Source organism: Lygodium microphyllum, chromosome 27, assembly GCF_053477565.2.
Source record: "Lygodium microphyllum isolate KBCC chromosome 27, Lygodium_microphyllum_v1.1.10, whole genome shotgun sequence".
Lineage (NCBI taxonomy): Eukaryota > Viridiplantae > Streptophyta > Polypodiopsida > Schizaeales > Lygodiaceae > Lygodium > Lygodium microphyllum.
In genome coordinates, this window is record NC_141161.1 from 91,537,277 (window position 1) to 91,548,156 (window position 10,880).

General features: G+C 42.4%; 2 protein-coding genes across 7 annotated transcripts in view; both read left to right on the top strand.

The window, feature by feature from the left end:
* The first annotated feature begins 5,703 nt into the window (after nucleotides 1-5,703).
* Nucleotides 5,704-6,219, top strand: LOC148012600 (uncharacterized). Its single transcript, XM_087669173.1, has one exon. The coding sequence runs from the start codon at nucleotides 5,704-5,706 to the stop codon at nucleotides 6,217-6,219; it is 516 nt and encodes a 171-aa protein (XP_087525299.1).
* Nucleotides 6,220-8,311: 2,092 nt separating this feature from the next.
* The window catches only part of LOC148012601 (uncharacterized), a 52,083-nt gene continuing 49,514 nt past the window's right edge, over nucleotides 8,312-10,880 (top strand). For 2 of the 6 annotated variants that reach the window (XM_087669012.1, XM_087669013.1), the window contains exons 1-2: nucleotides 8,312-9,907; nucleotides 10,140-10,274. In XM_087669012.1, the coding sequence (XP_087525138.1) occupies nucleotides 8,453-9,907; nucleotides 10,140-10,274 (1,590 nt within the window). In that variant the 5' untranslated portion in view covers nucleotides 8,312-8,452. Of the gene's footprint in view, nucleotides 9,908-10,139; nucleotides 10,275-10,395 lie in introns of all 6 variants that reach the window. The other 4 variants (XR_015689041.1, XM_087669015.1, XM_087669011.1 and 1 more) reach the window with 3 other exon arrangements.

A 10,880-nucleotide genomic window follows, 5' to 3' on the forward strand; every position in this document is an offset into this window, starting at 1 on the left:
AATAAATTCAAAAATCAGCATTAACTCTAACCTATGACAATCTTATCAATGCCTATAACTCACAATCACATTAAATATCCCATGGGCATAGATTTATCACATGAGGAACTATTTTGTGTAAAAATCCATAGAACCTTATTCCATAAGAAGGTGCACATTTTTTACATGAGGCAACATTAGTATGAGATTGGCCACCCTTGCATTTTTCTTTGCGTTATCAACTAGGGACAATTACTTTTAAACCCCTAGGAAATGTTATGAAATGATATTTATCACAATATTTTACTAGAAGTCATTATGAAAATAAGATGATTTTATTTTATTTATGGTAGATTTTGCCTATTTTCCTCATGATCTGTAAGTTATCGCATGAGATGCATGTGTGACATTGGTCCCATTATGCCTAGAAGATACATAGAAGGATATTGTGCTATGGTAAGAGTATTATTAGACAGAGTTATGCTTATTTTTGGGAAGTGAAAATAATATGCTTCATAGCGTGGAATTATTATTGGGAATTATACGCTACATAACATAAAAATATTACATTTTTTGTAGGCACTCATAATTGTAAGAACTTTGTATACTCACATATGCAATTGATTTATTTTGGATGTATTTGTTACAAGGGTTAAAATATTGTTTTTGGATATAAGGCTATTTAGAATATGGTGTCTTAGATTGATTTTCCCAAAAGTAAGTCCTGAAAAAAGAGAAAAAGTAAGAACACAAAAATATATCTAATGTATTTTGAGCATAAAAGCTTAATTCAATTTCATAAATATACGCATGAGGGAGGTGCTCACTCATGCATGAGGGAAATAGTATTCAATCTTGTATAGTGTATATTTTTTCTCAAATCTCTTCTCTCTTGCAATCTATTCAAGTTCTATTTTCTTTCAATTTTTCCCTATTGTATGATGAAGACTAGCAATGCAAATTTCTTAAGAATAAGCTATCTGCTATAGACGAGGTAGCTACATGCATATTGCTTAAAAGAAAGGGGGGGAGGGAAGAAAGCATATTGAAAGAGGGAAACCTCACGATCTAACAAGGAAGGTCATAAAGGAAGGATGGTTTGCGAGAGGATTAGTGTTCTACTCTCTAGTGAGATTTAATTGCAAGAGTTAGATGTGTTATTAATAGCATGCCAGAGAGAGTCAGTGGAGCTTTTAACCTCAGTGTGAGGGTCTTAAAGCACTAAGAAAAAAGGGGACAATAATTGACCTCCCAACAACACATTCTGCTCTTTCTAGGTAGCAAGGTAGGCTACATGATAGCTTCCAATAGTATTGGATCTTTAGAGTTGGCAATGTGGTTGTAATTGTAATGCTTTAGTATGGACTAGAAGCTGCAAGTCAATTGGGACTATAATGTTAAAGAATGAGTGAGGGTCTTTAAGCACTAAGAAAGAAGGGATACCACATGACATCCCATCAACAAATTCAACTCTTTCTAGGTAATAAGGTAGACTAAATAACAACTTTCAATAGTAGTTGGGAGGTGGGTGGATCTTTAGAGTTGGCTGTGGATGTGATTGTGATGCTTTATTATGGACTAGAAGCTCCAAGTTGATTGGGACTATAATGTTAAAGCAAGAGTGAGGGTCGTAAAGCACCAAGAAAGAAGGGGATAGCAAGTGACCTCCCAAGAACACATTCAGGTCTTTCTAGGTAGCAACATGGTCTAGATGACAGCTTCCAATAGTAGTTGGGAGGTGGCCGGATCTTTAGAGTTGGATGTGGGTGTAATTGTGATGCTTTACTATGTACTAGAAGCTCCAAGTCAATTGGGACTAAATGTTAAAGCAATAGTAGAGTGTCTTATGTTAGTGCAACCAACTAAAATGAATTAAAGGAAGCGTGATAATTGCAATCTTCTAGTTTGAAGATAGATGCATCTTCTCAAACAAAGCTAAAGAGAGCGAAGTTTAGGATTGTAATGGGTTTTTCTCAAGGTCAAGGACTAGGGCACTGTCTCTACAGAAGATTGGCAATAAGAAAAGGCTGCCAAAGTATCATTGGCAAGATTACAAGCCTCTTCTCATGAAGGGGGGCATTGCCATGAAAGTGGTGAAGGAAAAAACAACCCATTCATAACCTGATGAAAGAAGACAAGGAGCATTGTTAGAGTTAAAAAGACATTGACCAAGAGACATGATTATCAACATAATTTTTTTCTTGACATATTTTACTTCACAATGAAATTTCTTGAAAGGAAGGTTCACTACAACAAAAAGACCTCATAGACGCACATTTAGACACGATTTTTGAATATAGAGAAATTCTTATGGGCGCGTCTATCCGCCCGTCTATTTGCGCGTCTACGATTTCGCGTCTATAATCGCATGTATCAACGAATTTACACGCACAAATAGACGCGCAATAGACGCACATATACACGTGCATATAGACATGCTGGTAGACGCGCTTTTATAAGCACTGATAGACGCGAACGGAAAATAAAAATATCCTTTTTAAAAAAAGATATTTAATTTCTTTTTTAAAATTTGAATTATGAAGCGCGTGTATAAGCGCGTATAGTCTGCATTATAGACGCGTGTATAAACGCGAATTGTCTGCAATTTAGACACGCTCTCTGGTTTTTTTTTCCCCCTCCCATACATCAGATTGTGTATTTGGGAAAAAGACAATGTATCTTACGGGCATGAGAATTAAAAATAAAAGTCCATGTATTCATTATATATCAAAAGCATTTACAAGGGAAGTTTAAGTGCTTGCGACCTAAAGCGTGGCCGCAAGTAGTAGGCTCAAAGAGATATCATACATATACAAGAAAAAAAGGCCTCATGAGGAGGTATGGTGCTCCTCTACAAATCTGAAGAGGAAATATCTTCGCTAGTACCACCATGGCTACTAGCATCGCTATCCCCCTCCTCGCTATGCTCCACATTCGGGTTTGCCTACACACACAAAAGATCAGGGTTGCTTACATAGACAAGGTGGAGAAAAAGTTATAATTAGCTATACTTTTAATAAGAAAGTAAGAAAAACATACCTCCTCTGGCTGTCGAATCCTCATGGCCCGGTTGTATTGGTCCTTAGTGATGAGACCCTCCTCATAGAAGTGAAGCCATGTCGCTGTGCGGTTATGGCCTCGATGGTAACCTACCTCTCTAGGAGTAGGTTTCCTACCAACGATGGTAGTCTGCAAAACATTTAGATATATACAAACAATTATGAGTCACAATATATTAGAATAAAATATATAAAGAATTGAAAGAAATATAAATTTAAAAAAACTAGAAATCAAAATATACTTACAAACTCTGCCTCCCATGACTCTCTGCCACCCAATCCGTAATGCGACGATCCCATGGTTTCTATTTGGATCCGTCGCGCCTCTACGTGCTGGCGACTCTTCACTTTCTCTGCTACTTTCTTCTTGGCTTTCTTCCACTCTATGCGGTGGCATATACGTGGTTGGCTATAGACTCCATGCCCCTCCTCCAGCATTCGCAGTGAGTCCCTGGCCCGTGTCATGAGTTGTTGTGAAGCATATCCCTCACTTTTGTGCGTCCCCAATCATTCGAGAATCGCTGACCCTCAAGATTTGGGTACCTCCTATGGACTGTCCTCAACACCTCCTGCCACAAGCCGCTTTTCTAATTTTTGAAGGTAATGAAACAATCTTTGTACGTCGCATGCACGACGCTCCTCATGTACGCCATTACATCCCTTCCCTCATCATCATGAAAGATGCCACCAACATCTGTAACTCTATAGTACTGGCGTACAACCTCCTCTACGTGATCTACTGGTGAGGGTGATCGCTCGCCGCCTCCTAGGCAACCCCCACACAAGCCTCGTCCTCCCCCTTGACTCTCCCTCCTCCCTCTCTGTCGACTACCCTCTGCCTCGCTGGACGCACGAGCTTCTGCAGATACACGTGCTTTTGCAGATGCTTGTGCTTCAGCCGATGCACGTGGAGCACGTGGAGTACCTACATATGGAGTACCTGCATGTGGAGTACCTGCATGTGGAGTCTGAGAAGTAGTGCCAGGCAAAGACGTCAGAGACGTCCCAGACATGACACTGAACATCTCGTCCGCTGTGGGAGAGCGGCCAAGGTGTCTGGTCGTCTCTCCCATGAAGTCTTCCCTACTAGGAAAACCTCCAAAAAATGCATTGACCCCCTGCCAAAAGGAGGCCAATGTATCATTCATGCGATCCACATCCGGGTCATTGCTAGATGAAGTAGGATACGACATCTGCAAAAAAAACATAAGAAAAAGACAAATTTATTTACATACAAAATATCATATATTACCTACATTTTCAAAGAGCTTTTTTTAGACATTGAGCATAACACTTAAGTGCTAATGTTTCTCTTAAACAAGAAAATTGATAAACACAAACATGGGATTGGTCACATTCATCATTGCAAAAATATATTGTTTACTATCAAAACTGGGAGACCTGGCGCGTGTATCCCCGCGTCTAAATTGCAGGTTAGACGCGCCCTCAGACGTGCTCCAGAGTGAACCTTCTGTCAATGCGTCTATCTGCGCATCTAAGATGCAGCACAGATGCGCTATTAGATGCACATTCCAGGTCAATGCGCATGTATAATCGCGTGTAGACTGCAGGTCAACCTTCTGTGCAGCGCGTGTATCATTGCGTGTATACTGTAGAGCACACGCGCCAGCACACGTGCTCTAAGATGCGCCCTCAGAGAAACAGTTCGTATCTATATCTGCGTCTACACTGAGATGTAGACGCGCTATCAGACGTGCTTGGTCGGCTGATTTTAGGCCAATGACCGCCATTGATGATTTACAAAATGCAATACATAATGGAATCACAAATCCTAAATACACAGACAGAGCAGAGAGAGGAAGAGAGAAACAAAGAAAGAGAGAGAGAGATAGAGAGAGAGACTCACCTTGGGTGTTTGGTGTGGCGGGTGGTGGCGCTTCTTCCTTCTCCTTCTTCCTCTCCTTGGTAAGTTACCCTCCCTTGATGCTTGCTTGCTGCTTCTTCTTGTTCTCCTCTCTCTTGTTCTCTATTTCTTCCTCTCCTTGGCTTTCCTTTTTTCCTTCTTGTGTGTTTGAAATGAAAGAAGAGGTGAGTCATGAGGAGGTGAGGCATGAAGAGACTAGGTGAGGCACGAAGAGACTGCATGTCGGCTAAACTCAAGCTTCAGAACCGCAAAAAATGCAGGAAAGGAAAGGCGCAGTTTGAAAAGAAATGATTTAAGTATAATTTGAATTTTGACGTGTGTGTCTATTTTTGCGTGTATATGCGCGTCTATTGTTCAGGTAGACGTGAGTATAGACACGAACATAGATGCGAAAATAGATGCGGAATGAGAGGGGGAGAGGGAGAGGGAGAGGGAGAGGGGGAGAGAAGAAAACATAATAGAGAAATGAGAGAGAGAGAGGGAGGGAGAAGAAATAAGAGAAGGAGAGGAAGAGAGCCAAAGGAAATGAGAGAGGAAGAGGAGAGAGAAAAAAAAGAGAATGAGAGGAGAGAGAAAAAGAGATAAGATGTTAAACATAATAGGCAAATAGAGCAAGAGAGGGTATGGCCCCTGCACGACATCCACATCTGTGCACGACATCAACCGCGACTGGCCCCTGCAGCATGAGGCCTCCTCTGTGCCCTACTGCAAAACACAAACCAGATTGCCATCAAGACGATTGTTGCATGTACGCAATCGCTTCCTTGTGGAAGTACTTTCATGAGTGGTTTCAAGTTATATCTAACAGAACAAGCTCCTTACAAAGGTCAATCCAAATCGAAGGCTCTTCCTCAAGGCCTTTCAATTGAGTCTCTCATCGTCGACTACCTCAAGAAAGTATCACAATTTATCTTGCATTACCTGAGGGACAGGTATGGTGGGCAGTTGATGATGAAGGATATTCAATGGCGTCTTTCCGCGCCAGCAATATGGGTAGAAGCTGCCAAGCAAAAGATGAGGAAATGTGCTCAGGAAGCTGGTATGGTCAAGGGAGTGTCAAGCAGAACATGCTCAGAAGATGCTAGCCCTCATCTATTAAGAGTAGTTCTGGAGCCAAAGGCTGCATCTTTGCATTGTCTCCAAAATGCTAGATTCCTATCCATCAGAGAAGGAGAAAAGTTTGTTATGGTTGATGTGGGCAAAGCCACTATTGATTTGCTGGTGGGTGAGGATTTGCAAAAATCTGAGGCTGATGCTGCAGCGTTAGATGCGACCTTATTGTGGCTTCAAAACTAATGAATGATCTGCATTTCAATAATTATCCTTGGACTTAATGCCAGTCCGGTTGTCCAGATTTCTTTAGTATATTTAGGGTAAAGGAGCCAATAAAGTGATACTTAACATTAATAAGGCAATAGCTCACTTGTGAAATGGTCTTGGTCCAAGTTGCTTATATTGTTAGCCCATGCCAGTACCCAAAAAGTGTCACCTAATTGATAGCTGTCTTTTTATAGACTCCTCTACCCTGTAGTGTTCTGACTTTGCATTGTAAGCCTTGTGTATTCCAACCTCCCATGCCAATGAGAGAGGGAGAGGAGAGAGAAAAAGGAATGAGAGAGAGGAGAGAGAAAAAGGAATGAGAGAGGGCAAGGAAGGGAGAGGAATGAGAGAGAGAGGAGAGAGAAAAAAGAGAGAGGGAAGGAGAGGAATGAGAGGGAGAGGAGAGAGAAAAGGAAATGAGAGAGGGAGAGGAGAGAGAAAAAGGAATGAGAGAGAGAGGAGAGAGAAAAAAGAATGAGAGAGGGCAAGGGAGGGAGAGGAATGAGAGAGAGAAGAGAGAAAAAGAGAGAGGGAGGGAGAGGAGAGAGAAAAGGAAATGAGAGAGAGAGAGGAGAGAGAAAAAGAGAGAGCGAAGAGAGAAAGAGAGAAAATGATAGTGGGATAGACTTATTTGTTTCGTTACCTCTTGGTAACATAGACCTATAAGTAGATAGTTTAGCAAAGGCTGATCTCATTGAAGATGAGATGGATCATTCACTGTAACATACTTAATTTGCTTATTGATTCAATGTATGTTCCTAATTCTATGGTTTTTATCATGCGCACACGTGTATACTCAAGAATCAATAGTCAATTTTAAAGCTAAATTGAATTTTTCATAATAAAAAGGAAGTATCTTTTATCATCTTCATGTATGTAGAGAAATTACGAGATACATATTGCAATGCTTGCTACTAATTGTAAGGTTTCTGTCGCTTGCCGCTAATTACTTATATCGGGCTTGTCAACTGGAGAAACTGCCATTCATTAGAGAGCAATGAAAAAGTAATTATTAACTCTATTTTTTTAATTCAATGATTCAATGTGTATTCTTAATTCTATGGTTTTTATCATGAGTACATGTGCATGCTCAAGAATCAATTTCAGGTGGTTAAATAATTATTAACTTTGGTTTTTTAATTATGTGAATTACTAATTTTAGGTGGTTAAATAATTGTGCGTCTGCTGGCGCATCTATATTAATGTCTATTTGCGCAGATATATAGACGCAAAATTTGCGTCTATTTACACGTACGTTTACACGCACTTATAGACGCTGTGATAGACACGCTCGACTTTGCGTGTCTAACATGCGCGTCTATGCCTCGTTTCTGTTGTAGTGGTTGTCTCTAATAGCTCAAGGTAAGGTACTCTTTGAAAAAATCCTTTTCCACAATTGAGTATGTAGGATAAACAATCTTAGATTCAAGACAAAATTCTTTCCTTCACAACAACTTAGAACCCATAGGTTGATTGTTCACTCCATAAAAAAGTAAGATACAAGAATTCCTCTCTTCATCTCCTTTCTATCATCATCACACATCAACAATACCAAACATGAGTTCTCCAAGCTTAATCCAAACACATAAAAATTACAACATAAGAGAATAACTTCATGAAACCAACCTAATTTGTCCTTTAAAGCACCATTATGTACTTTGGAAGAGAAAATATATTGTTTTAATTTAGATAAGAATTGTGGTTGGTGCCCCTCCTTGTGAACTCGCCAGCCGGAGGAAGAGGACGGTGATTCCTTTTAGGGGATAGAGGCAAATTGTGAAAGATAAAAGACCCGTGAATGATTTCTGATCGAGCATCTCGTCGACTTCAACAAGCATCGAAGTGAAACAATTTCTCCTAAATTGTCGTGCATAGGCGGAGGGACTCGGGAGTCGGGAGAGCAGCTGGCTCACTCCAACCCGGGGCCAGGACTCAACTAGCCTGTCATGACGTCTAGCGAGCTGTTAAATGCACGTCAACTTTCAAGCCTTCAATCATTTGCGAAACCCAGGCCCGCCACCCTGCTCCCCGCTAACCACAAATTTTTAAAAAAGAAACCACCAAAAACATACCAAAAAAAAAGAAAAGAGTCTAATGAGTCCATGGCGTGAGAGTCGCCGCAGTAGAATTAGTGCACTGGTCAGTCACGACTCACCACAAAGAGAGAGAGCACGTTAGAGCGAACTGTTGGGGTTGGAGCCTGGAGGGCATGGCAACCGGATTACAGCAGGCGCACTTGGCTCGGATTCTGCGGGATCCAAATCTGCTGGAGGACATGCAGGAGAATCTGTTTCAGAATGTGCGAATTCTGGTGGTTGGGAAGTCAGGCTGCGGAAAGTCCACTCTCATCCGATTGATGATGGAGGAGGGCGCCATGACGAAGATGCACCAGGAATTACCGATCACATCTGATCGTTCTAGTTTATCCTCTAGCCTTACGGCGCCGGCATCCAACCATGACGGCCGTGCCGGCGTGCAGGACGTGTGGAGGGAGTGGAAGCACCCGGACGTACCGATCACCTTCCACGACACCAACGGCATGGACACCCGAGGAGAATCACGCCTACACGACATCAAAGACTTCCTGGAAATGCGCCAGCGCGGTACGAAATCGACCAGCTTCGTCGAGAGAGTCCACCTCGTCTGGTACGTCGTGCAATCCACCGACAACAGAGTAGCGGAGGACGGCGGTCTCATGAAGCTCATCAGCGGATACGACATCCCCATGCTGCTGGTCATGACCCACAAGGACGCCAAGGCCGACCTGAAAAAGTCCAGTAAACAGTCGCTGCTGAAGTTAGTGGGGAACTCCTCGAAAGCGGCTTTCCTCGAGGATCACCTGGTCCGCGTCGGCAACGACGTGGAAGAAGGGATCCTGGACCTGAAGGGTTTGAGGAGGCTCAACCAGGAGACCCAGGAGCTCCTGCAGGAGCAACAGAAGTTCACGTGGGCGGCCGCGCAGGCCATCGACATGGAGTCCAAGCTGGCACAGTCCGCGGAGCTCATCGTCAAGCTTAAGCGGTCGTCCATCCTCTCGGGTTTCTTCCTGGCCGCCATTCCCGCAGCCCATCAGAGCACCATTATCGCACTCTTCATCAAGATTCACCACGGGCTTTGCCGGATATGGCAGGTGCCTAGGAATCTCGAATCCGCTTTGTGGAGCTGCTGCTTCGTCCAGGAGAGCGGTCACTACGTGATGAGACGCCTGATTCCCAATCTCGTCGCCGCTGCGGGACTAGGCGTTGCCGTGGCCTCGACAGTCCTCACGGCGGGAATGGCTGCCCCGCTTGTGGCTGGAGTGATGCTTCCAGCTGGAGTGAGGGAGTGCAAGGCCACCCCGACCATCTTCATGACCTACTCGCTCTTGGTCCTCGGTGGCATTCTGCATGTCCGGTGCGAGAATGGTGTCTTGGGCGGCTGGAGTAAGCACGTCGACACCCCAGTTGAGACCTTCTCTCGACAAATAGTTACCTTCTCCACATCCACCAATTACAAGAACCAATTGCTGCCCCTTGTCCGGAAGCACCGGTGTCTTTGGGACTCCGTTGCACGCACTAACAGTGAATCTGAGGTGATCAAGAACCAAATCATCGACTTCTACAAGCATCTCGTCAAAACAAGACCAGATAGCTTCTTCACTCTAATACGGACGACCGAGGAGAAGGTGAACTCCACCGACCTTAATTATTCAGTCAGAGTCTAACAAAAAACTGCCGAAAGCACTGTTCAAGGATCTCCCGAGTCCTTTGGTTGTATAAGGATCTCTTATCCTACTACTATTTTACTTGTTCAGAGCTTATTAATGTGGATGAACTTCCTCTTTCGATTGCTTTTGAGAGTCATGATGCTTGAATATAATGTGCACTGATGATGATGATCAATCGTTTTGGTCAAAGGATGTGGAACATAGTCCAAATATGCCGCTTGCTCCAACAAACATTGGGAGTTACAACATGCCAAGACCTTCTAAGCACTCATCCCCTCCCCCAGCAAACGATCTCAACAAAACTTCATGGAAAATGCAAAATGAGGTATGTCTATTGATCTTGATCAAGAAATTTTATCAAGTATGATACATGATCATTTTCTAACATCAATAGAAGGAATGATCTCTTTCTCCAAATCCATCTAACTTTTTTTTTGTTAAACTAGCAAGTTTGGATCTTTCAGTGCAAGTACACAGAGAAAAAAAGAATGATTAATTCTATTCATGGAGAAAAAGTTCTCACATGCACCCTTAACCTTAGGGTTTCACTATCCATTAGCCCTATGTGCCATATGTACTTAAGCTCTAACTATACTATAAGATTCTTGATTTGTGAGTTTCACATTTAGTAAAACAAATCTATTCTCTTTGGAAATCTAGAAGTGTTTTCTCAAATCCTATAAATCACATCCTTTTATTAATATGTCTATATATATACTTCTATGAACACTAGGCCGCTTCGAAGCTTCCCTAGCACGAAGTAGCAAGCAAAGTTGCTATCGCACAGCAACTTCACTCGATAATCCATTTCTCCTCTTTCGCTTCCCTCTTTTCCCCCTTTGTTTCTAATTTTCTCTTTCTTTCTCCCTCTCTCCCCCATTTCCCTATATTTAACTTTTTTTCTCTCTCTATCTCTCTTTGCCTTTAATTT

Coding starts and splice junctions, on each gene's coding strand:
- LOC148012600 (XM_087669173.1), top strand. CDS start 5,704: ATGAGTGGTTTCAAGTTATATCTAACAGAACAAGCTCCTTACAAAGGT.